General features: G+C 43.5%; 1 protein-coding gene across 3 annotated transcripts in view; it reads left to right on the forward strand.

The window, feature by feature from the left end:
• Positions 1–27711, forward strand: part of Drd3 (dopamine receptor D3) — a 60189-nt gene that overhangs the window by 1631 nt on the left and 30847 nt on the right. For 2 of the 3 annotated variants that reach the window (XM_048422683.3, XM_048422684.3), the window contains exons 1-2: positions 6381–6650; positions 25298–25410. In XM_048422683.3, coding sequence (XP_048278640.3) covers positions 6381–6650; positions 25298–25410 — 383 coding nt within the window. Of the gene's footprint in view, positions 1–6346; positions 6651–25297; positions 25411–27711 lie in introns of those variants that run through there. The other variant, XM_048422682.3, reaches the window with a different exon arrangement.

The raw sequence follows: 27711 nt of genomic DNA on the forward strand, positions 1-27711 counted from the left end.
TTAAACCAACTCCGCCATTCACTGGTTTAGGTCTCAGCTAGAAATGAATCTCTATGTGAGCCGTTCTCTTCATCTTCTAGAATGGGGATGAGAATAACACTTACTTTATTCTCCATATTATCAGGGAAGTTCAGTATGATAAAGCTTATGAATGTTAGCCATTAAAATTATTCATTTTAGCAGGCAATTGGAAAGGCTGAGTTAAAGCAAAGACTGGAAAAACTGGACACTGGAGATCAACATGTTTGTTAGTTAAAAAAAAAAATGATAGAGGTCAAGGACCCGGGCCATGAAGAAAAATATGTCATGGAAGCCTCTAGTTATTCTGGCTTGGAGAAACTCCACCTCAGCCTAGGAATGGCTCCCAGCATCAATTTGTACCATATAGACATAGTCAGTTGTGAGTTTTCAACTTGAGAAGCCCTGTCAAAGGTTGGTGTACACCAAACATTGTGTAATTGTTTGCAGCAGAAGGAACACAAACAAGAACTCATTTTCTCCTGGTTCGGGAGGGATGCCCCTCTTCTGTATGTATAGCCTTGTGGCCTTTCTGGGCTGTGTGGATTCTGAAGGTTTTGCTCCATGGTCATTCCACCCCATTGCCATGGGTTTGTGGTGAGAGATGTCACACCAGAGGGGATGTGATGGAGGAGAGACTCATTCTGTGGAGACCAGACAGAGAGTCACACTGTATGAGCTTGAGAAAGTTGCTGACCCTTTTTGTGTTCCCGTTTCAATACTTAAAAGGAAGAGGTCCACGTCTTCCCTGGAGAGACACTGTAAACAGTAACGAATGTTACCTGGGAAGTATTAGTGTCTGCTTGGCACAAGAAATACCCCAGAAGTGCTGGAGTTTGGAAGGAGGCTAAATACTCAAGGGGTCTGGCTTTTATTATATTTGTGATTTTATTACTTCAATGTCTTTAAGGAGAAGGAACAAATAATTAAATCATGTAGGTCCTTTTTAAAAGTATTTCTTCTATTTTTGAGATTATAATATAAATGCATCATTTCCCACTACCCTTTACTCCCTCTGGCCCCTCCCACTTCTCTTTCTCTCTCCAAAATTCCCAGCCTCTCTTTTCTCTGATTATTGTTCTAAGCATCTATGTACATGTATTTACATCTACACTTCTCTACAGAACCTGCTCAGTCTGTATCATGTTTCTTGCCTGTGTGATTTCAAAGCTGACTGTTTGGTATTGGATAAGCAATTGGTGTGCTCTTTCTTCCCTGGGCAAGACTATTTCTCCAGCTCTCAGCATTCCTTAGTGGCCTGTAGCTCTTTGTGTAGGGTTGAGGCCTTGTGGTCTTTCTTTCATCCACTTCAGCGTGTCGAGTATTGTCCTCACACTGTTCATGCTGAATAGTTCTCTTAGTGACATTCTGTGGGCTGAATGTCCAGGTGCATCGAGGAGCCGAATATTAGCAAAGCAGGGTGTGTCCTGGATAATGAGAGCTTGTCCATTCTGTTTTTCTGGCTTTAAACTAGTTCACACAGGCATGCTAAAAAGGCTTGGACACACCAAAAAAGACCAGAAGGAATCGATACTTTATATGAAATTTAATCTTCTTAAAATTTGTAATCAATGTTGTATGTAGTATGTCTTAAGAGATCGGAGCTAGCCATATTCTTCTAGCCTTTGACTACCCTACCCTGCCCCGTGGTGTCTACAATATATGAGCACACATGTGTGCCATGTGGTACAGAAATTTGAAGATGTCAGATGTCCTTGTCTGTCACACTCTGCCTTTTTCCCTTGAGTCTCTCGATGAATCTGGAGCCACATAGGCTGACAGCCACCAAACCCTAGCCTTCTCCCTTGTCCAGTCGTACATATGACCTCAGTCATGCTCAGCGTTTTACCTGGGCATTAAAGACTCAGACTGAGATCCTCACACTTACCCAGGAAATGCTCTTCCCAACTGAGCCAACTCCTTAGCCTCTCTTCTTTATTTTCTCACCTTCCATACACACTCTTAACTCCTAACATTCTATGTTACCAGTAGTCTCCTAATCACCAAGTCCATCAGATGATTGGCAGTTGTAACTGACTTCTCTCCTGTGCCTTCTCACACCTTCCCATTAACAATAAAAGCCATGTTAGGTCTTACACTGGAACAACGCTGCTCCAGTGGGAGAGAAATTTTGCCCCCTCCCCCACCTGAGATTGAGCAGCCTCCAGGTTTTGATTATTACAACTAGTAGCTAGAGCAGGGACACTGCTAACCATCAACAATGCATAAGATGTCCTGCAAAACAAAGAATTATTGGCCCAGTTGTTCATAGTGTGGAGGCATTAAGCATATAATTGCATTTGGTCTTCACAATAACCCTATGAAGTGGGCATGATTTATCCTCCGTCTGATGATGAAACAACTGGCTTATCATTATGAATTATTTGGAGAGTGATTATTAAGTTAATAAATTCTTCAGACTCCCAGTTTCATCCTGAGACTAGTTCACTATCCGTTAGCACATCTATCAGAAGGCTAAAGAGGGAGAAAAACAACCCAGCTCAGAGTTCTAAAAAAAAAAAAAAAAACCTCATTTAAGAAGAAAAAAAAATTCAAGGAGGAAATAATTAGCCGAGAAGCAGGGAGCACTGCGGCGTATCTCCATCATCTCTGATTCCTTTTATCTCTCACACCCAGAATTCTGGAACTACCACAGTCTACCCACCTGCTGCAAAGAGGAATCTAAGAAAACTGTACCAAGTGAAAGCACAAGCCAGAAACCCATGTAGCTGTGCTTCCAACGTCAGGGCCAGAACGGATTCGGGGAAGTGAGCACTGCCTATCCTACAATGAGCCCCTAACATTCCCCGTTCCGTTAGGTAGCTGCCAACCCTCTGGGTGGAGCACGAAGCCTGGCAAGAATCCCATGGCTTTATGCTTTCCTTCTGACCTCTCCTTCTTACTTAACAGGTGAGACGAGGCTAGGGTTTCATTAAGCAGCTGCAGATTCCAAAAAGGGAGGAGATGCTGGCCCCTGCCTTGAAGGTGGCCCAGTTGTGAAAAGAAAGGTATTGTGGGCCTGAGCCTGCCTCCAAGGGGGGAATATCCTTGAACAATCAGAAAGTGCTGTGTTTTTCCTAAAGCTCTTGGCAACCGCCATGCTATCTCCAGGGTAGCGGCTGCCCTTCTCCTAATAATGAGGAAATTATAATTATTACCAAGGATTATTATTATGTGTTAAAAATATATTGACTGCAAACAATGTGCTGTGATAAAGAACATTTTTAAGTAATTTCCTGAATGCGTTCCAAGTTGGTCACCCTTTTCTAACATTGGTTCATTTTAATACTTGCTTCAGACAGAAGTGTTTCAAAGCGAGGTATAAAATGATAGCCATGATTAAGTCAACCATTTAATTCTAGGAGAGCTCTAGGTGGCAAGATTGAGAATTAACCCTGACCACCAAACAGCTTCAGCTCTCACTAAACTCCCACCTCTCAATACCATCACCATGTGGGGATTTAAGACTTCAACAGACAGGTTTTGGGGGCACACAAACATTCAGACTGTGGCAGAAGGCCAGCATGGCCATAGAGACTGAAGTAGGAACACTTTTACCTGGACACATGTTGACAGTGGTTTCTATCCTGCCTGGTCCAGCAGCCATTCAGTCCCAAAGAAACACACAGAGGCCTACATCAATTATAAACTGGTTGTCCTATTAGCTCAGGCTTCTTATTAACTCTTACATCGTAAATTAACCCATAATTCCTGTCTGTGTCAGCCATTCTCATCTCGCATCCTGTGTCTGGGTGACAACCGCAGACTGAGCCTTTCCTCTTCCCAGAATTCTCCTATTCTGGTCACCCCGCCTACACTTTCTGCCTGGCTACTGGCCAATCAGCTTTTTATTAAACCAATACAAGTGACAGATCTTTACAGGGTACATGATTATTGTCCCACAGCAGGCACAGACTCCAAATCTTCCTAGCATGTGGCTCTGAAGCACTGATGCCCTCTGCACACAGGCCTTTTCTTCAGGAGTGAGGGCTTTCATGTCCCATGAACACATGTAAATCTGGCTTTTGGAGACCAGAGTCCGCTCTATATGTCTGGTCCCTACAAACCGGTATCATGGGTGAAGCTAATGGACTCAGGTGTCCTTGCCACTCTGAACCCAAACCTCCTTGGTTTCCTTTTTTTGAGGCAGAGTCTCATTATTTAACTCTAGCTGTCCTGGAACTCTATATATAGACTGGAACTATATAGTTCTGGAACTCACAGAGATCCATCTGCTTCTGCCTCCCAAGTGCTGGGTTTAAAGGCTTGCACCACCACTGCTGGCTCAACCGTGCATGATTTGAGGGTTTATTTTCCCCAGTAGGATGGTAATAAGACAGTCACTATGGCTTCCAAATACTAAAAGGCAAAACTGAAGGAATTAGAAGACCGTAGTAAGCATAGGACTTACGATACATTACTCGTGTCTTTGTGGTTGATCTCCCTGTTTAAAAAGCAAGGACATCAAGCTGGGTTAAAAGAGATTGGAAATCACTCATTATTGAACCGTGGATTTTGGTGGGTACTAGGGGACTTTATAGAGATTAAATATTTTCAAATGGCAACTAATGTTTTAAGATTAGGAATTTTCAAATAAAATTCTACATGTGGAATTCCCATGAATACAAAAACCACTGTACTAAACCCAAATACTCAATATTTTCTCCGATAATCTAGTCTCCAAACCCCACTACTCTCTCTGTAAAATATGAGAGAGAATGGGCTATTCAAGAAAGGTATAAGAGGCTAACAGAGATGAGGGAGGTAAATTGGATCGGAGGAAGAAAGCCAGGAAAGTGAGGCCTGGAGAGATGACAAGGTGGCTAAGAGAACCTTCTGTATAAGCTTTAGGACCTGAGTTCAGATTCTAGTGTCCACATAAAACGCTGGATGTGGTCATGTGTGCTGTGAGGGGCAGAGACGAAAGGATCTCTGAGTTTCTGGCTCCATGTCTAGCTCCAGGCGCAGAGAGAGAGAAACCCTGTCTCAAAGGAATAAGGTGAAGAGAGACAGAACAGAGGTTCAGCATCATCCTCTGGCCTCCACATACACATGTAGGTGCATGCACTCACACATACACAGGTTCAAACATCACACACATAGAGATACACACACACACACACACACACACACACCCTACACTATACTCACCTACACACACACACACACACACACACACACACACAAGTATGTTTTTATTAAAAATTTGAAAAGAAAGGGAACTAAGATGAACAGGCTAATAAGAAAAAAAAAAGCCAACACAGTACTTGCACAGTATTTGAAGTATAGAGCATGGCTTTCAAAGTCTTAACCCACAAAACAGTTCTTTTATAAGCCAGTCATGGTGACTCATGTCTGTGATCTCAGCATTTGGGAGTCTGAGGCAGTAGGATCACCTTGAGTTTGAAGCTGGCCTAGACCACATCTTGTTCCAAGCTGTTCAGGCTACAGATGGATCCCTTCCTCAAAACACAGAAACAAACACAACAGTTCTGTTCTTCCTTTGTGGGGCTGAAGTCAAACCCAGAGCTGTGTCGTGTGTTCACTGCCCCTGAGCTATCATCCCACCTTGAGAATTATTTCCACCAATGCCTGGAGTGAAAATCCTGGAAACAGGCTCGGGTTCTATCATTCCTCCGTTTTACAGAGGAGGAAACCGGAGCTCGGAGAGCATAGCACGCCTGTGGCCCCACAGTTAGGAGATGACCAGGAGAATCTCACACGGCAGCAGCTGCATCCCACACAAAGTAAAGCATGATTCTTTCAGTCCCCCACACAAGCCCTCAGAGCTTGCATCCCTCCACTTCACAGCTGCCTCCTTAGACTCCAGCTGTGCTGGCCTTCCTGCCACTTACCCCGTGCCCCGCCTCCTCGAGGCACCCTGATCCTTCTGCTTGGACCACACTCTAGCAGGTATCTGTGTTGGTTGGTTCTCTGCCTCTCCCACCTTTGACTTAATTGCTAACATATCCACGAAGGCTTACTGATGATACCAGTTAGAAATTGTTCTCAGATGCTCACCCCCCACACACACACACACATTGTCCTCAACCACTCCCCAACTCCCATTTCTGATTTACTTTTCTCCAAAACGCATGTCATCATTGAACGGGAGTTACCTTGATGACTATATCCCCCCATACACACTTCATAAGGGAGGAACTGCTTGTCTATGTTTTATTCCTATCTCTAGTTCTTATACTCTGCCTGATGCTATATAGGAAATGTCTCATAAATATTTGCAGACTCAAATTTTAAACTGCATCGACATATCATATCCCAGCCTCAAAGACTGATTTGACCGGCATTGGTTTTGCTCTTTTCCTAGGGACATTCTGGAGTCACATTCCTCCGTCTGGGCTATGGCACCTCTGAGCCAGATAAGCAACCACATCAACTCCACTTGTGGGGCCGAGAACTCCACGGGGGTCAGCCGGGCCCGCCCGCATGCCTACTACGCCCTGTCCTACTGTGCGCTCATCCTAGCCATCATCTTCGGCAACGCCCTGGTGTGCGCAGCTGTGCTGAGGGAGCGCGCCCTACAGACCACCACCAACTATCTGGTGGTGAGCCTGGCTGTCGCAGACCTGCTGGTGGCCACGCTGGTGATGCCGTGGGTGGTGTACCTGGAGGTAGGTGGGCTCATGGGCCATGCTGTTTCGGAGTGGGTAAAGATCAGGATACCCCTTAGAGTGCTCAGGCAACGAGAGGGGAGGGAGAATTTCTGGCATTTTCTCCTTAGTGAGGGAGCTGATGCTTGAAGAGACTCGTGAGAACGATGAGGAGGGTCCTGGGAATGATGCTCTGCCTGTGACTGGGCTTGAGAGATGGGGTTGTTCCGAAAAATACTCTCAGTACCAGCCATGTGTTATTGATGGAGTGCGTTCTGATGAGCGTCTTCACCCAGATTCAATGCATCTGTAATGCCAGTACAGGACATGGGGGAGAAAAAAAAATTTTAATGAACGAGAAGAACGTTAGAATGATCAGTAAATAGACCAGTTCTCTTTTCCTTCCTCTCTCCTTTCTCCCCTCCTTTCCTTCTTTTCCTTCCTTCCTTCCTTCCTTCCTTCCTTCCTTCCTTCCTTCTTTCCTTCCTTCCTTCCTTCCTGTTTCAGCTGCCCTTCAGCTTGGCTCTTTCCTCCTGGTGCTGGCTCTCCATAGATTCTGCTATCCAAGGCTCAGGCTAAACTTTCAAATATAAATTTTCGATGCCTCCATTAATAGTACAAAGCCCTTGCCACTCCAATAATACAGCAGACTCTAGAGAATTAATCTTTGGAGGAACATTTCTTGAATTTGGAAGTATTTTCATTTAAAGGTATAAAATAGAGTCAGAAGGTGATCAAGACAAAACATCCATTTGCTAACAAGGAAATCAGGGTGCCTATATCTGTTCAAGGAACACATACCCTTACCAGGAAAACATGTAATTATTAAAGAGATGTTTTAAACACCTTAATATGCTATTAATATTTCTCCTCTGCACTGAATGTCACTCTAAAGAGATATCCAATGAAGGATCAAAATGATGCTATGATTAAGAGAAATTAAGATTCATCAAATTAATATTTCAGTTAATATTAATAGTGAAGGTGACAGTTAATTAAGTATGACATATCACGGGAGAGTAAAAGCCTTGAACACAGACTGCCTATGCTAGTCCCCGCACTAAAGAGTGACTGGGTACTAAAATTAGACTTACGAGTGCAACCAGGGGGCACACGAGAAAATAAATGAGTAGGTATAGGAAGAACAGAGAAGGAAGAAAAACAAGCAGGCTGATTGAGATAGTTCTAGAGGGGGAAATATGTATTTCTTCCTCCCAGTCAGGATAATCTTGATGGTGAGAGATCTTATAATTATCTTGCCTTTTCTGTCAACCCAGTTACGCCAAGTCATTCTTCGGGTTGAGGCAATATCTTGTTCTTCTGGAATCGTGTTACTTACTGTAAAGGGGATGAACCGTTTATTATTTGGTAGTCAAATCATGCACTATTTCTGTTCAAAACTGAGACTCTTCACATAGCACAACCCAATGCTCCCCAGTAGCAGCTGTGCTCTGCTAACCACCCCAGTTCGGGGACTCTTTGACCCTCCCACAGGATGATTGACAGAAAGAAATGGAGGCAAAGAAGTTCCACTCCCATAAACATTTCCATTTATCACAACAAAATGTGGCATTTGATGTCTATAATAAAGTGATGTTGAGGGCCAGGTGGTGGTGGTGCACGCCTTTAATCCCAGCACTCAGGAGGCAGAGACAGGCGGATCTCTGCGAGTTTGAGGCCAGCCTGGTCTACAAGAGCTAGTTCCAGGGTAGGCACCAAAGCTACACAGAGAAGCCCTGTCTCAAAATAAATAAATAAACAAACAAATAAATAAATAAAGTGATATTGACCAAAGAGAAGGACTCTTGGGCTAGCTGTTTGTGATTGCTTCTGGAAGTCTGGTTGGATCAAAGTGGAAAATTTCCGAGCATGCTTGTTTAGAAAATGGACATTGTGACTTTTCTGCACTGGAAGGCCATGACAATCCCCTTCTAACCACAGCAGCCAATATTAGCGTTGTTCCCAACCTATGTTTGAAAATTAAAAAAAAAAAACAACCAGGTTTTGAGAAAACCATGAGAAACCTGACCGAAGGCCCTAACAGACTCTCTGGAGCGGCGTCTATGGATTGTCAGCATGGAAAGGGACTCTGATAGAGCTCTTAGCCATCTTCCTTCCCAAAAAACCAACAAGAACAAAAAGCACCAGCAGACTGTACAGGGCAGTTTTCAGAAAGCCAGCACAGAGTCGATGAAATCTGCACTCATCTAAATCTATGGTGGAACCGAGGCACAACCCGCTGGGCAATGGGTTGGTTCTGGAAGCCAGTTTCTGCTCTTACCAACTTACCTCAAAGCTCTAGTGACTAGAGTCTGAGCAGCGCAATTCAACATCTCAGAGGATTTCTCCAGTAGTCAAGGGTCTATCTTGCCAAAGCCCAGGGTGAGACTTAAATCAAACTTTATTCAATTATGATATGATCGTGTCCCAGGAAAAGCCAACTGCATGCTTATTACTGAGTCCTGAAGATGATGCACTTTGAGCGCTGGTCTAGTAATTATCATTCACATGTAAGAGAAAAGGGTGTGGTGTGGATCGAAGATAATTGCTGTTGGTCTAAGGGCCCTCGGATTTGGGAGCCCTCGGAAGACAGGACACACCTAAGAAGGAGACTTATCTGAGAGCCAGGAGCCTCACAAGGTCCGTAGTCTAGTTGAATATAATATCTTTCCTGAAGAAAACGTGACCGACTTTTTCATAGTAATGTGTGAGTTAGTGGAGATGCCTGTGTTGTCGGTATCAGACAGCCTGACTTGCCGTGACTTAAACAAAAGGGGTTATTTTTGTCAGATGCCAGAACTCAGGAGAAAGCTGGCTGTTGGTGTTAGTTAACTGCCCGGTGGTGGCACCTAGGTCCATGGCCTCTGATCTATCCTCTTGTCTGTTTTGGCAAGCTACCCAGTTCTTTTACTATGGCAGAGCAGCTGCTAAAGCCTCAAGCATCATGTCAGTGACCAAACCCAAGAAGGATGGGGATGACGGCGAAAAACAGCTCAGCTTGAATTATCTCCCCAAGGTGGTTCAGTCTAACTGACCAGAACTGAGTCATGCGCCAGACAAGGCCAGAAAAGAAAAAGTTAAAATGTAAGTTTTGTTTTTAAAAAGAAAACACAGAGGGCAATATGAAGAGGGCAATAAATTATCATCCAACACTACCTCTGTGGGAATTCTCTGGAAAGAGTGTCATCCCAACTCAGGGTCGCTTCATGAGGGAGACTCAGAAGAGGGCATCCGAAGACATGAGCTTCCACGATTTAGATGGGGATAGAAACACTTTTTATGCTGGGCTGACGTTAGTCTCAGCTGTCATCACCTAAGAGGGTACCTTGGTAGCTAAAGAGCATGATCTACAAGTGCATGCATCCAGAAATTTTTAGTTGTGAGTCAAAGAAAACTCAACTACATTCAGCTTAAATTGTAAGCGCAATGAATTGGCTACCGTCTTAAAGAGTCCCGTGGCCGCGTGGGATGCAGGCATACTATTATGGGTTCCAACTCCATCTCTCTGCCATTCTTTCTGCTCCACCTTCATCCATATAGACCACATGCACAGGCAAAGTGTCAAGTATAAGCCTCACACGTGCGCACCACACCATCCACACAAGGAGGACATGCCCCAGAAAACTGGAAGTATAAGGAGGCGTTCAGTTGGACTGGCTTACACCACAGGATTTCCCCCAAACTGATTACCAGTCGGCACTGGTGTCGCATAGTTTAAAACTGTGCCTCTTCCAAGGAACACATCAGTAGCTCAGGCTTCTCGTGGGTTCCCAGTGGAATCCAGGAAAGGCTAAAAAGAAGCCCCGGTCAGTGTGAAGCACAGTCAAGCTGTCGTAATTGCCATCCTCCTCACCAAGACATACAGGCGTGTGCATCGGGAAATGCATGACAGGAAATGCACAGGAGCCAGGTACAGCACTACCTCAGGGTTCTCTGTCCTCTGTCTGTGTAGAGATATTCAGGACAAAACAGCATGTGGGTGACCTTACAAGTTGTGTTTCAGAGGGTCCCTGGCTTAGCTGTTTCTTTAATTCAGTTTTTGTCGTTTTCTGGGACAGTCTTTTCAGTGAAGTGCTGTGGCGCTGTATCTCAGATTAGCTCTCCAGTTTCTAATTTCCTGCTCTTCGGCACTGCAGTCTGGCGCACTCTCTTCAAGCACAGACATCCTCCTTGGTTCTACTTGGTTAAGCGCCTTTTGTGCTACTCAATGCAGTTATGTAAGAATGGAGATGGGAAAGGAAGAATGCAGGAGAATCTTTGAAATAACAAACAGCTCCCAGCACCAATGGTGCGACATAATTTTTTCATCTTTAAGATGGCATGAAAGCAATGCACGTTCAATAGAAAGCACACTTCAGACTTTGGATTCCGATCTTCTCCCAAGCGAGCTCTACATAGCACAATATCCCCAAGTGTGCAGAGAAACATCAGGGCTCACAGTTCCCATTCAGTCCCATGACCCCAAAGGGAACCATTACTGCACTGGTCACATGCTGCTGAGCTGTGCTTAGCATTTTCAACTTACAACACCTTCTGTTAGGTTTCAACAGAATTAAATCTCATTTTGAACAGTAGAAAAGATTCAAGGAGGAAGAACTGTAGACAAGCAGGAAAAATGACCCATCCCTCTGAGGAGTTATAGATAGTTAATTGTTAAGGCAGGGTGACATTTTCTTCAGTGGCATAGTTTTTGGGAAAGTGTCCGTGCTCCCGTAAATAACCCTTTATCCACACTCTCGTAAACAAATTTAATAACACTCATTGAGTCATACAGAGAGAGAGAGAGAGAGAGAGAGAGAGAGAGAGAGATATGTACACAACATGAAAGACAAGCAAAATAGAACAGGGTGGGTTCAAGCAGTGACAGAAAACAATGAAAACTGAATTAAAGAAACAGCTAAGCCAGGGACCCTCTGAAATGCAACTTGTAAGGTCATCCACACATTTTTTTTGTCCTGAATGTCTCTACAAGGCCACATGGGGGGAGGGGGGTGTAGCCTGAATGAGAGGGTAATGACAGAAAAAAACAGGAATTTGTAGGCAAGGAAAAGTCAAGTCTTTGGACCTTGAAATGATATCAATTAAACTAAAGCTTTCAGAGAAGTGTTGAACCTTAGTTAAAAATCAGATGATAACAATTTAATTAATACCTCCCACCAGAAAACAAAAATAGGGGATTCTCATGACCCCTGGATTTGGTAAAAGTAATCGAATGTTAGAGCAGAAAGAGCTTGGAGCTGACCGTCCTCCCTGATGTGTGATGGAAACTCAAGAAATTCCTGGTCATATCTGAGTGACAGGCGGGCCTTGGAGCCTCTCTTCTAAACATCTGCTCCATGATGCTACATGCCTCTGCTCTGAGCTGATGTTAGCGCCAAGCTAAACCTTTATTGCAGACACAGCTTCACGTCAATGAAATTCACTGTTGGGTTGAATTCATCTCGGCCACGTAAGACTTTCCAGGTCTCCACAAATCTACAGTCCCTGTAATAAACCTCTGCCCCAGCTCCCCCAATCCCAAGTGATCTGTGCAGTTACCTGTTGTCTTCCCAAGCAACATCTGAGAAGGAGTAATTGTTAATCTCCTGCATTACAGATGGGGAAGAGTATATTCAGAGATGTGAAAAGTCCTCATTTTTAACCTTATTTTGCCCCCCACAGCAAATCCACTTTAAAAAAAAAAAGTGAAACTGAAGAAATGGTCCAGAGATTAATAACATAACATTAAGCACACAACACTGCTGCTCTTCCAGAGGACCTGAGTGTGGTTCCTAGAATCAACATTTGGGAGGCTCACAACCACCAGTAACTCCGGTTCAAAGAGATCTGATGCCTTCTTCTGACCCCTGCAGGAACTGGCTCATACTAAGGCACACACACACACACACACACACACACACACACACACACACACATACACACACACTTTATTTTTTAAAGATTATAAATATGACAGTAGAAAGAAGTGAAGAGGATACATAGAGACGTAATTTTACTTTTGTTTTCTGGCTATTTCTCCCAAACAATTAAAAACCTATCCCTCTAGAGCAGGCATGGCTGAGGCCCATAACCTACTGTCTTAAGTTTCTCTATCCCAAAAGAAATTTAAATATAAGGATCAATGTAAGGAAGTGGATTTACTTATAATTTGAACAAACCCCTGGCAAAAAGAACCTGATTTCTTTCCAATGTCTGTGATAGTCTTACAATTTGTACAAAACAATGAGACAAAAAACTGAGCAGGTACAGAGGTAGCAGTGAGACAGGTTAATTGGGTCTTTCCTGATAGAGGGAGACTGAGTCCCAGACTGCCTGCACTCTCCATGTGAGAATCTGCTGTATAGAATATATAGATGCTGTTACTGCAACCCTCTCCCCATCTCTTTCTCTGCCCATCCCTCACTCAAGAAGCTGAGGTGCTATGGCATTTACTACTGACTGTACAGATATCCAAAATTTTCTTGAAGTACCCCCATCCTTGGAAGACCTATAGTGAGTACACACTTGTAGAAGCCGAGCTAGTGTCAAGTAACCTCTATATAGACCTTAACCACCTCTTGGTTTTAGTTATTTTTAAAAAAGCTGGTTTACATGGTTCCAGCCTTTGTTGGTCTCCTCATTGTCCAGGCTGGTTTTGTCTCTGGTCTTATGCAGTTTTAATCCTGACAATTTCTTCCTGGCTCTGCAGTTTTGGAAAACATCACAGCTTAAAGGTCCCTTCGCCAGGATGAGAGTCATTATTTCCGGACTAGCCAGGAATGAATCTGTATCAGAAACTCAGAGAAGATGTGACAGGCAGCAGCCAGAGTCAAAGGTCCTTTTCTTGGCCAAACTCAAGCCACTGAGAGCTCATGAAGGAAGGGTTTTTAGAGCAAGGTTTTCCTAAAATTTGAAATTTTGAGTCTAGCGTGGAAAGAATCCTATTCCTTGTACACTCAGCAGAGCCATCTGCAAGTCCATTTAAGTTTTGCCCCGAAATATTTTTGCTGAATGCTCTTTAAAAACAGGAATATTTTGTCATACACAGAATTACATGTGTTTGTATGCAAATATATCTGAGAAACATAAAAGGATAAACTTCTAATGCTGTTTCTGTCATGTTGCCGCCATTAGACCCACTTGCACAGCGTTACATTAGAGGTAACAGCTGTAACAGCGGTGCATGGAGTGTTAGATTCATCACAAGGACATTTTTGCTAAACATTTATAACCTAAACTGTGAGTCCTGTCATTAAATCAACACAGAGACTCTAAATCTAATATGGCTTTTTGCAAGCAATACCAGCTTTTTCTTAATAATCTTATGGTATACATATCTATCAATTTAGATATAAAATATTTAATCTCATAACATTATTTATAACAAAATGCATTGCATTTGTTATAGCTTAGGGCAGCGGCAGGTGGAAGACCACAGCAGGACACAAGGGGTAGCCTGTCCCGCCACCCAAGGCCTCTGTGTATCCCAGGCAGGTGGAAGGTGGCAGATGAGAGACCTTGGGGGTTGGCACGGCAGCCAGTCCCAGGAGGAGCCACAGCAGGTGACCCAAGACCTGCTGTAGAGCTACGGGGGCCCTCGGCGGGAGAGAGACAGACAGACACACCATGCAGAGAAAATGGGTATAGTTTATTCAATGAGTTATGGAAGGAAAGGGAAAGGGAAGGGAGAGAGGGAGAGAGAAACAGAGAGAGAAAGAGAGGGGGGAGGAGGAGGAAGAAGAGTATGGGGGAGAGGAGAAAAGGGATGAGAGAGAGAGAGAGAGAGAGAGAGAGAGAGAGAGAGAGAGAGCAAGCAGGCTGGAAGCAGAAGGAAGGGGAAGTGGGCGGGGCTTGTTTCTTAAAGGATAGGACAAGTCAGTAGCAGGTCATAACAATGTTATTTATTAACAATGAATTAGGGTTGAGGTTCAGCCTATCATACCAACAGCACAACCAACCCATTTCTACAATTAACTAAATATATGTATTGTATTTGCAGAAAGACCCAGAAACCATGGAAAAGTGTTTCCACACATACAGCTAGTCCTTCAGTTTTCATGCCTTATCTCTTAAATTTAAGTTTTAAGAGCACCTAGCAAAACTCAGTAGAGAAATTTCTCTGAGCATTTAACAAAATTGTATCTTAACACATTAATCACTCTCTAAATGCAAGGCATTAGTTACCTCTGTGCCCGGTATGAGGTGAGGGCACAATGATTTTGCCTGTGACATTCAGCGTAATAGAAAAGCTTGTCTGGAAGCTGAGTGTCAGTGTTCCTAGGGAGAGGTGTCTTTGCTGTACCATCACACAAAGCAAATTTAACAGAAAAATCTCTGAGAAATACATACATCCATGATTTTGCATATCCTTCAGCCTTAACAAAATCTTATATTTAACAATTTTACGTTTAAAAATATTCTTAGAAAAAGGAACTCATAGCAATAATAAGATGAAAGTTTGTTTTTTGTTTTAAATGTCCCTCATTTAATGTACTCAGACTTGGTCACCACTGTTTATCAAAACAACCTCATGAAGCAATTATATTTCAATATTTTGCATGTTGATTCCCAAACGCATTTAAAGCCATGCATTTTTATTAACACACAAAACTATTTTATGTTCTCTTGCCTTCTATTTCTCTTGACTACTCAGGGGGGAAAAGCAAAATGTAAAATTTAATTTTTTAAGTATCTCTTTTGGAAGAAAATTCTTATCAAAATCTCTGTAGTCAATACAAAACTGGATAACTTAGCAAAGCTTTCATCTTAAGATTTAATGAATGCAATTTTTTATAAACATAAACTGTACTTCAAATATCTTTACCATCCCTCTGAAAAACTAAGACAAGATGTCTCTTTTTTCCCTTTAATTGAAAATAGATATTTTTTTCTCACATAACATATCCTGATTACAATTTCCCTCCCTCTGCTCCTCCCGGTTCCTTCCCATCACCTCCCTTGCATCCAGATCTACTCCTTTCCTGTCTCTCATTGGAAATTAAGAGGGAATAGTAATATAGGACAAAATCCAATACATCAGAATCGGACAAAACAAGCAAAGAGAAGGAACAGAACCCAAGAAAAGGACAAGAAACAGATCGATGCTGCAGAGAAATCATTTTCATACTCAGGGAGCCCTTAAAAACACTAAACTGGAAGTCATAATATATGCTCAAAGGGCCTTTAGGCTAAAAAGAGTACCTATATTACAATAAAAATTAAAGTTAAGGTAGAATATTTGTTTTTAAGTGTAGCGGGCGTGGTCGATCGATAATTAAAAATCAGCCAGACTAGCTTAATACAAAAGATACAGCTTTAATAAACAGAAGGAAAACTTACACCAGAGTCTCAACGGTCCTTCCGAACGCAGGGGCCAAGAGACGGTGGGGAAGCGCATCGCCAGGTTTATAGGTAAATTTTTGCCTTAGGGCAACACGCCCCAAGGACAGAATGTGATTGGCTGAACTCCCCTATCATTTAAGCCCTGACATGACATTGTGACCTATACAGTCACTATATATATTATATAGTCAGCTATAATTCTATCTAATATACATCAAGAGATATGCTCTGGTCTCATTTAAGCTCTTTGGCAAGCTTTTGAGCTGTATCCTTAGAAATATGTTTCTGTGGCTCCATCAAGAATCCCAGCTTGATCTGACTCAGCAGAGGACTCTGCAAAGAGCTGAGGCTGAGGCCACTGCCTGAAGCAGCATGGAGCTGCAGTCCATGCGCAGTGCCTTGACCTCCCAAAGAGAGCAGAGATGCAGTTCACTAGGGAAGTGCTTGCCTGGCACGTGCAAGGCCTTGCATTCAGTGCCCACTACACACACACACACACACACACACACACACACACACACACACGAACTCCCCAAATCACAAAATCAAACAATTAGAGAACTAGTCAAATTCAAAGTCTTTACCGATCCATCAATATACATTTATAGGTAGCCAATGCCTGCACCTATGGGAAAGAGGAGAAAGGGCCTAGCAGCTGAAAGTCCTCCACATGCCAACTGTGTGGTGATGCCTTGTTTTCTTGTTTTTGCTCTAACAAATAAAGCTAGTTTGAAGATCAGAAGGTGGAGCTAACCACTTGTTCACTACAGAGATCTGGAGGTCTGTCCAGACAGGAAGTAATGTGGCTGAGCGGGGAGAGGAATACAAGGTGGGAGGAGACAGTAGTTTGGCAGGTTGAGGAGTGAGCAAGCTAAGAGATGGCTGCAACTTGCTCCTTTCTCCCTCTGATCATTCAGGGTTTGCCCCGTTATCTGGCTCCGGGTCTTCATTAATAGGGCCAATTAGAACCCGTGCGACACAGCTGTGTGGGGGTGAGCAACAGGTTTTCTTCCTTAATAGCCGAATCCAAAACTGCCACCGGATATTCAGTCCGCAGCTCACCACTGTCGGTTCCCTCTGTTCCAAAGGAAATTGGAAAACAGAAATTGTTGAAGGAAGGTGGATTGATTTACAGTTTGACCGAACCAGGGACAGAATGAACCAAATTTCTCTCCCCCGGGTCTGTGGCAGTCTTACACTTCACCGCAAAGATTGAGCTAAAATTGAGACGATAATGTAGGTTTAGTCGTGACATAGTTTAATTGGCTCTTTTCTGGCAAAAGGGTAACTGAGCCCCTTGTCTCACAGTGTGGACAGTCAGATACATTTTAATAAATTGTGTGTGCTGCTACCTGGGGATTCCATCAACACGAGTGAAAATAAAATTACTCATTTTCATTAAGCCGACATTGAGCATTTTCCTTCATTTGTGAATATTGGCCTCAGCCCTTAGCAGAGTGCTACTGCCACAGTAGAAACCACAGATACTTACATTTCCAAACTGCATCCTGGTTGCTGCAGACGTCTCAAAGGACTAAGTTGTTATTTGCAATCTCTTGTACCTTTTACTTTGTACATTTAAAAACATTCTGAGAAAGAAGACCTGGACCCAAACAGATTCCTAGAGTGAACAATGCCTAAAGAGCCAAGCAAGGTGACTTAAGCCCTTAGTCCCAGCACTCAGGAAGCAGAGGCTGGCAGATCTGTGTTGGAGACCAACCTGGTTGGTCAGCATAGTGAGTTCCAGGACAGCCAAGATTACATAGTGAGATCCTGTCTCAAAAGACAAACCAATCTAACCAGAGGTAGAATGGTCAGGGCTATTTTGAATAAAGTTTATTAAAGTATTTGACTTCATTTTTTGAGGAAAAGAAACACAAGAATTACAATGGACCTGACTTGTAACCTTGTACAACATTCAAAACTTGGGCTAAGTAATAGCAGTAAACTCTCATTGTGAGGCAGATAATTCTAATTTGGATTTGAGTATATAAGAAATTGAATTGATTTTCACTCTCAGTAAATGAGGGATTCTGAAAGACCCCTGGAGTGGGGAGACTCTCATTCGAGTCTCGGGATAACATGACACCCCAGGAACTCACGAGACTGTCCTTGCTGCAGTCACACGAGGTTTATTGACAGGAACCAGCGCGCTGGAGCCAAAATTCATTTCCCACGCAGGGGTAGAAGAGTTCGACCCCAAGTAGCTGGGAGAGGGGGTATTTAGGGGAAGAAACCACAACCCAAAGGGGGTAGAAAGGGCGTCATTGGAAGATTCTGAAAATACCAGTAATCATTGGAAAATTTTGAAAATACCGGCGATAATCAGACTCCCCATTTCTCAAGATTATTCTCAATATTATAATCTAACTTTAAGGTCAGCTAGTTCCTGGACCAGAGTCACTGAACTGGCTAACCTAGAGTTTTGGTTCTTCTCTCTCTGCTAGATTTTTGGCTCTATTCTCTCTGTCAGAGGGGTCTGGATTTATCTGGATCTTTCAATCCCATGATATGTCTATTTATTACATCCTGAACTGTGACAAGGATGGGTTTTTTTTCTCATGTAAAATTGGTAAAACTAATTTTTTGTCATTTCTCAACAGTCATTAAATAGCCTTAGCCCAGAGTGGTGGTGCATGCCAGCACTCAAGAAATATAGGCAGACAGATCTCTGTGAGTTAGAGGCCAGCTTGGTCTATCCAGGTCAGCCAGGGATACACAGTAAGGCAGTGTCAAGTGTTTGGTAAATTGCATAACCTTGGTACATTTTTAAAACCCCAAATTGTTTTCTTCACCTACTGGCCTTAGTTCTTAAAAGCTTAAGTATCCGCTTCCTTGCTTTAGCATGCCAGATGGCCATTAGACAAATACACCTACTTTCATTTAAAAAAATCAAAACCAAAACCAAAAACCAGTACATACCAAAACATAAATCTCAGAGAACTTGGTTGTTCTCAGGTGATAGGCATGGATCAAATCCAGAGTGTACTCACTGAGACTCCCAGGATCGTATGTCCTGGAACAATTGGACCAGGGACATTTGAGTATTGATAGAAATAGAGACTTTTTATTGAGAAAGAGAAAAATACTCTCCAGAATGGGGGTGGGCCAAGCGACCAGGAAAGGTCTGAGGCTCAAAGGCCCCTGGCCAAGGAGCGTCTCTATCCTCAGCAGCACAATTACACAGCCCCAGCTTCTCTGACAATTAGGGATGACAGGGCTTTTAAAATGCACAGTTTTGTTATGTATAGAACACAATTGGAGGTGTTTCCAGTCTTCTATTTGCCTCTGGAACTTCCCATCCTCCAACCTTGCTTCTCCCCCACTCTCAGCTTCGGTCACCAAACTCTTTGAAGCGCTAAAGAATGATATCTATTTTCTGTAACTTCCTTACTAATGAGGGGTGTAATCTTTGTCAATGGGGGGGGGGTTTACAAAACTCTCTTCCAGTACTATAAATTGGTTGGAGAGGAGGCTTTGGAGTTTTTGTTTTAGGAGTTGTCCTGAATCCCTGTATCATAATGAGTTAAATTTAAACCTGTCATCTCCTAAGAGACACAGATTTTACTCACTTTTGAAAGAAGAAAACAAAAAACAAAAACAAAAAAACAAGAATCTGGGCTAGAAACAAACAAACAAACAAACAAAAAGAGTGAGACCATGGTTCAGAAAACAAACAAACAAGGAATGCTTAAAGAAAACTAAGGCTCTGACTCAGTAGTTCAGTGCTTGTCTGGATTCTCGAGGACCTGAGCTCACTCCCCAACACCACCAAAAATAAGGGAATAAAACGTGGCACACACCTGTAAGCCCAGACTTGGAAAGGTGAAGCAAGAAGGCCAGGGAAATCCTGTCTCAAAAACTCATATTTGCAGGACAATGGTTTCCCCCAGACTGTAAGAATCACTTGAGGGCCTTATTGTTTGGAGTGGGGCCTGTGGGTCATTTGCTTAGCAAGAGCTGTAGGTGAATTGGGGATTGCCACTTGTAATCAGTAAGTTTGGGAAATGCTACCTTGGGCTGTGTCTGCTGGAAATCAATAGCCAACTTCATACCTGAAGACACTGTCTTATTTCCTCCCCCACCCCCCTCTATATTGCTACAGGGAATTAGCCATGTTCATTAGCAAGTGAGAGCAACACCACCTGGCTGCCTGCGATTCTGAAGAGAGTTGTTCATCAGAATTTAGGTGGAAAACATATCTCTAAAGAGCCTTAAATCAATCCGGTTTTTTAAAAGTCTGCCTTAATTTCAAAATTACTTCGCCTTTTATGATCTCTCAGCAGTACGTATTTATCTCTCTGTCAGCACTTATCACTTTGTATCAGTTCTTTCCCAGGAGTTCTGGTTTAGGTCCTCCATCCCTCCACACCCATTTACACATTCCTCTCCCAATTCAGGCAGGCACTGTCGTCAGAGCCATCAGAGCCGCGGGGAACAAAACCAGGTTGAATTTATCTCAACACACCCCTCCCAGCCACGTTTCAAACAAGAGAGCAGTCAATCAGTGACTTTCTGGGTAAATGGATGAACAAAGGTCAAAAGCTACTGCCTCCAATGCTAGCAGGGTGGAACTGAACTGTGTGCCAAGATGGGAGTCTTTGAGGACAGGAGTCCTCGGTTGAGAGGAAGAGGTGAAAAGTCTAGCTCTTTTTGCTAGCTGCATGTTCTCAAGAAAAGAACCCCTCTCCTGCCCCAAGTCTCCATTTACCTACAAATTGAACTTCATAGTTGCCTGACTGAGTTTTCCGGAAATGATGTGAGCCGGTTACTTAGAATGGTTTTAGCACTTTAGATTTTCATCCTTTACTGTTATTTACATGGTGTGGGAGATTGTAGTATAAACATTCATATATATGTATATATATAAAGTGTGTCTACCAGTTACAGATTTATTTTAATGAGTGAGCGCCCAGAACAGTTAAGTGATAGCAGCTTAGTAGGAATCACTTCAATCAGCTAATCAGGTTGTTTTCTTCTTGGCACTCGGCTGAGATCAATGAAAGAGTGGGATTTCTGATGGCACATTCTGGAAAAGGGAAACATAGACAGAATGGGGGTCTCATTCCAGGGGAACCAACTTGTGGGTTCAACAAGAAAGCGCTGTGTCCTTCCACTCAGGACCCTATGCAGCAGCCCCATGCCCCACCCTGGGGGTCTTTTCCATTACTGATTTGCAGTCCTGGGATGGGGCAGTCAGAAAGGTGCCTGTTCCCCAGACCAAAGCCCCCCTGATTCTCCTTTTTCTTTGTGTCCACTCACTCCAGTCCACAAGCTGCACTTCCTGTGTGATTCTCTACAGCAGCCTTGTCTGCATCCAGTGTCCAGTCTGCCTCTACCAACCATGTGACCTGCGACAATTGGCTTGACCTCTCTAAGATTGCTTCCTGCATAACAAAGTTATTAATAGTCCCATCAGTGTAAAAATAACAACTCTGCTTTAAAGAAAATAGTAAAAGTCCTTTATCCTGAGGCAAATGTGAGTGACCCTGTCCTCAGAACTTGGATTTGATTTGTGCCATGGAAAGAGTGGCATGAACTTTAATAGCCAGAGAAGAGAGAAAGTCAAAACAATACATGGGAAAAATAAGTTTGGTTGGGACAGCAAGTTAGGCGAGCTAGGGAGGTGGAAGATCTTTTCTATAGTTTAAGAGAAGCTATTTAGCTCTAGAGTTGGTGGTTGCTGACTTCAGCAATACATTCCAAGAGGTTTATCCAACAGTCTTGAGAGCTTTTGGCCAGAGACAGTGGTTAAAAGTAAAAACAAGAGATGGCTCAGCAGTTAAAAATGCTGGCTGCTCTCCCAAAGGATCCAGGTTCAGTTCTCAGCACCCACATGGTGGCTCACAACCGTCTGTAACTACAGTTACAGAGGATTCGATGCCCTCTTCTGGCCTTCATGAACATCACACAAATGTAGTGTAGATATATACAAGCAGGCAAACACTTGAAAACACTTTTTGAGACAGGGTTTCTCTGTATCTTTGGAGCCTATCCTGGAACTAGCTCTTGTATACCAGGTTGGCCTTGAACTCACAAAAATCCATCTGCCTCTGCCTCTCAAGTGCTGAAATTAAAGGTACATACCACTGCCTGACTAGATTTATTCAGTGTTCTGCCTGTATATATACCTGCAAGCCAGAAGAGGACACCAGATCTCATTACAGATGGTTGTGAGCCACCATGTGGTTGCTGGGAATTGAACTCCCGACCATTAGAAGAGCAGGCAGTGCTCTTAACCTCTGAGCCATCTCTCCAGCCTCCAAAATAAATATTTTTTAAAAAAATAAAGTAAATGGGTACTTTTCTACAGGCACTAAACCTGGATAACTCTCCATCCCTCAATAACCCCAATCTTCTACTCCACCAAGGTCAAACAGCAGAGTAGAGGTCAAGGAGCTCGTGGGATCTTTAAGACAGACAGACCTCTGCAGATAACCTCCAGCCACAGTCTCTCCCGCAGGAGATTATAATCAGCACTAAGAGGCCACGTCTGCAAAGGGCTTTGCAGGACACCGGGCACTTAGCAAGCATTCAATAAATGGCTTTTAGTATGTCGGAGAGCACTCAGTCTTGACGGAGGTATCTGCATGCCTAACCCCAGCTCCAGGAGCCCCAGAGCAGCAGTGAGCAAGTAAATGTCTCTGCCATTATCGAGTTGGTTAAGTAACAGTCGTTTAATCTCCTATCAAATTATACACGCCTCAAAAAGCTGCACTAGGACATACGGTAAAAAAAACCAAAATCTGTTTTCAAAATCTGAAATTTCAGAGTTGTAGAAACTCCTAGAATGGGTCATGTGGGTAGGTGATAAAAGTAGGAGAAATCTTCAGCAAATGTTAGTTTGTAGTAATTGTACCAGGCATTCATACCGATCTCTAGTTACTGTGTTCAAGAACGCCTTGTCCAGGCATGGTGAGATGGCCTTCCAGGTAAAGGTGTTTGCCCCGTAAGCCTGGCAGCCTGAGTTCAATCCATGGAACCCACATGAAAAGGAAAAGAGAGAAACTGATTCCCCTAAGCTTTCTTCTGACTTGCACACTCAAGCCATGGCATGCATGCCCATATACATCAGGCACACATACATACACGTATAATGATAAGTAATAATAATGAGAAATGCCTTTTTTCTATAGTTATCACATAAGTCTTCAAGGAGACACCCTGTAGTACATTTTACAAAACCTTTAAAAAAGCATTCTATGCCTTCCTTCTGTGGACTATTACAGCTTCACAAGTCCTTGTTTGGTAACTATATGCATGGAAGAATGAATGAATGAACAAAGCACCAGGAAGCACTGAGGCTGACCGCAGTCCCAACTTTTCTTTCTCCTTTAAACTTCCCACAACATGCAGACACACTCAATTATATGAAAAAAAAAGTAGGTTTTCCCCAAGTCACAACTCCAGTTACACAGTAGACATATGTAGAATGAAATTAGTAACACAAACCAGGCAGTGGTGGTGCACACCTTTACTGGGGAGGGGAGGACAGGTGGATCTCTGTGAATTCAAGGCCAGGCTGGTCTACAAGAGCGAGTTCCAGGACAGGCTCCAAAGCTACAGAGAAACCCTGTCTCAAAAAAAAAAAAAAAAAAGAAAGAAAAAGAAAAAGAAAAGAAAAGAAAAAATACAAAAAAATGAAAAGAAGGAAGGAAGGAAGAAAGAAAAAGAAATCAGGAACACAAAATTCAGTCAGTTTGGGGAGGGAGAAGCTTGCATACCATGCAATTGTCCTGTGTGATCAAAATCATCTTTCACTGCTGTCTCTCTGAAGTCACTGTGTGGTGACTCTGTAGATCAGAATCCATAAACTCTTCTTCTGAGAAGATGTTCATTCTCAGTATCCCTATAAATCTATGCAGGGCCTCTATTTATACAGAGCCAAGTGATCTAGCTAAGAGGAAGTAAATCAAGAACCAAGTGAACAAATATGATGACTTCACTTGTTTTAACTTTTCCTGGTTGCTTTTAAACAAAGCATCTTTGGTCAGCGTTTCTCAAAATAGTCTGAGGATGACCAAACATAGAGATTAAACGGGAGACTGAGAGGAAAAAAAGCTCCAGAAGATATTAGGGAAGGAGGATGGACCCTTCAGGGCTTTATGGACCTGACACGGGAAGTCTCACCACACCCGGGTCTCAGATGGGAACCAGACAGAGGGCAGCTCCTCCTTCACTCTCGTTGGCCAGCGTCTGCTGGGTCTATTTGTCTCTGTCCCATCTCTTAGCCTTCATGCCTGTTCAGAAGAGACACCAAAAATGCAGTAATCAGAGACACAAACTCCCACTGGGAGCCGTGATCCCCCAGAATGGCAACCCACACGCCTCAGAGCCTATAAGTAGCAGTGTATGGCTAATCAAAAAGTTGCATTGTCCCTGATGCATCTTACTTACTAAGTTGGGTTATATAAACACGCAAAAATAAAATAGAACTATGTTACCATATAATCCGCCTTAATCCCGGATGCTTTCTGTTACTCGCAGGAAGCTCTGGAGGTCGATTCCATGTGCACGGGCAGCAGGTCACGGCTAGCATCACCTAGCTGGGGGACATCACTGTTTTGCTCTGATCCTCTGGGTCCAGCCTTCTCCCACCTCGTAGAGGTTGGGACAAAGGGGGGAGGGTCAAAGGCAGTCGCACGGTTTAGTCTTGTTCTCATAGATGTCTTATAATGTTTCCAAGCTTTACAGTCTGAAGTCACAGAAAATTTTGCTTTGGAGTCATGTTTTATGTAAAATGTGTTCTTAGCTTATTTTCTTAGCACATGGTGAGCTCTCTACTGGGCAGAGGGCTTCAGAGAGGCAGTTTTGGCACAAGGCTCCCATTGGGCAGCTACCCAAGTGCTTTTACTAACAGCTGTGCATCTATGGGCTGAGATGTATCTGTGCGCATACCACTTAACTACAAGGAGCACCCCCGAGGTTGAACCTCAAGTTTGACTGCCAAAACCTTAGTACAACTGGGGTGTGCTTATTTTAAGATGAATGTCCATGAGCTCTGGATCCGGGGACTCTGAATCACTAGGTCTATGGGGTATTCAGAAATTTATGTCTTTAACGAATATCCCACTGTGAGCCACTCTGAGAATTCCTGCACTAATTAATCTTGACGATCTCTCCTAGCTCTAGCGCTCCATCCCATCCCTTCCTTAACAATCAACCCCAGACCTCCTGGCACATCCCCTGTGCCTGTTAGCCCTCTGGTACTGATGGCACCCACCGTGGGGAGCCAGGAAGGTGCATTGGCATCTATGATGAGCATCTTAGGGAAGGCACGAGAGTTGATTGGGTTATTGTTCTTTTCTGGGGAAAACACTAACATCCTTCTTGTCTCTAACATGCAGGTGACAGGTGGAGTCTGGAACTTCAGCCGCATTTGCTGTGATGTTTTTGTCACCCTGGATGTCATGATGTGTACAGCCAGCATCCTGAACCTCTGTGCCATCAGCATAGACAGGTAAGGCTGGGAGTCCCCTTCCTGGCTTAGGAGACAGATGACCGTAAAGGGGTACAGAAGATACTCACTTGAGATACTGGGGTCACTTTCAAGAGAACTTGCCACTGACACATTTTCTTTCCTTGTTTTTTCTTTTAAAATATGGTTTGCACATAAGGAGAAAAAAAAAAACTTGTGACAGGAAATAATTGCCCTATAAGGTTTATTAGGCGTTTTACTCTTCCAGTCAACCTAGTCCTCCCACCCTAGATCTGGGGGTTGTTTTCCCATTGTCCTTATGGGCTTTTGTGACTCCTAATTGGAAGAAAAGGGGAGAGAATGGACAAAGACATAAAGTGGGTTGATGAGTTGGTCGGAAATCCTGTAGTTGGTTTTATTGATGATGAAGGCTGGGGAGGTCTCAGAGAGAGACAGCAGACGGGCGGACACGGTGCACACCTTTAATCCCAGCACTCGGGAGGCTGGGGCAGGCGGAGCTCTGTGAGAGACAGAGCAGATTGAGATCTCTAGTCGGCGCTTCCAAGTTATTGTTACCTTCAGAGAAAGAATTCATAAAAAACAAAGGGAGGAATAAGGAGGAGGTTTAATTTCAGGGCAAAAGTACACAAGATGGAGTGTTGTGCCTACTATATTGTATAATTAATACCCAATGATAGGAGGGAGAGAGAGTGGACTTGTCAAGAGAATAATGCTGCCTGGGGTCTAGGAGCGCATCTTATGGGAAAACTCTAAAGGGGGCATGGAGTTATTATTGAGTCAAAGTTGAGAAACAAGATTTATTCCAAATTGGTTTCTTTTCCCTTTTCTGTTCTTATGTGAGGCTTAGGGATATACTGTATCAAATGCATGATGGGAAGTGGAGACTTTGTGAAGGTAATGATGTGGAGACAGCATCATGGCAAAGCAAAGTTAAGCCATCTCAGTTGGTTATGCTGGTCTTGGGTAGTCATGATGTATCTTGCTCTACACTGTTTGCAGACTCCCGCGCTGTGCTGCATCAACCTCTAGCTACTAAGCATCTGGCTTTTTTTCTTTTTGGTTTTCATTATACTATCCCCACCTACCTCAGGCTATTGATGGTTTGGTTGGTTGATTGGTTGGTTGGTTGGTTTTGGTAAGGAGAGTGAAGGGTAAAAGGGAGCAGGTAAGAGAGTCAAGCATGGCTGTATTTCCCAGGAGAGAGAGAAGGAATGGAGAAGAAAGGCAACTTTAGAAACCATGTGATCTGCACATGTCCCTTCTAGAGTTTTTAAAAAGAGCGAGTTGATACTAGAGAGATGGCTCAGTTGCTAAGAGCACTCCTGCCCTTTCAAAGGACAGGAGTTCAGCTCCCAGCACCCACATTGAGCAGATCACACTCCAGGTTCAGGCAAGTCGATGCCCTCTTCTGGCTTCCTCAGGCACACACACACACACACACACACACATGCACGCACACACGCACGCGCGCACATGCACAGATGCATGCAAACTTGCATGTATGCGCACACACACGTAATCCCCAGTGCACAAGGAAGCATAATTATATCAAAACTCAACCCAGGGCACATGTCATTTCTTCCAAGAAGATGGATTCTGGAGATAGGCTACCTGTACCAGATTAAGGGTCTGGCCTGGTCTCAGTCATACAGATAGCATAGAGGGCATTTGGCCTATCAGCCGCCTCTGGTCCTGGTTGTAGCAGCTTCGGGGAGAGCCTGGCTATACAGATAGTGTAAGACTGCCCTTTATGAGAATTGTCATTTTGAGCTAAATGACTATCCATTAACTCATTCCATCTTCCCAACTCCACGGTGCTATTACTACCTTTACTTCTGCATACCAGATAATCTGTTAGAGTCCTACAACTCGAATGTGGCCATGTCAGAGTTTGAACTCCCATCTACACGACTCCAAATGAGCCACCCTAAGTTTACTTGAGAACCTCACCAGGTTTCCAGCTGTACCCCTCTTCCCTGCCTTAATTCTAAACAGAAAACCATCTTCACTAATAATCTCTCACTTTAGCCGTCTCTATCCTTAAATCTTGGGTTTTCTTTGACCCGAATCTCTTCTACCTACCACCCTCAACCAATGTACACTTACCAACTCTATTTTCATGGCTTTTTTTCTAATTTGCCTCTATTTGTCCTTCTTTGAGGTTCCCGTGACTTCTCACCGATCTTTCACAGCTCTTTTCCTGGCCCTTCAAACCTTCTGGAGAACCCCCCCAGAAGTAGAGCTGTGATTTCACTGCCTGACTCAAAACCTTCAGTGTCTCTTTGATCTATACAAGGATTCAACATGACCACCCTAACTCTG

The sequence above is a fragment of the Myodes glareolus genome, chromosome 2, assembly GCF_982192425.1.
Source record: "Myodes glareolus chromosome 2, mMyoGla1.1, whole genome shotgun sequence".
Taxonomy (NCBI): Eukaryota; Metazoa; Chordata; class Mammalia; order Rodentia; family Cricetidae; genus Myodes; species Myodes glareolus.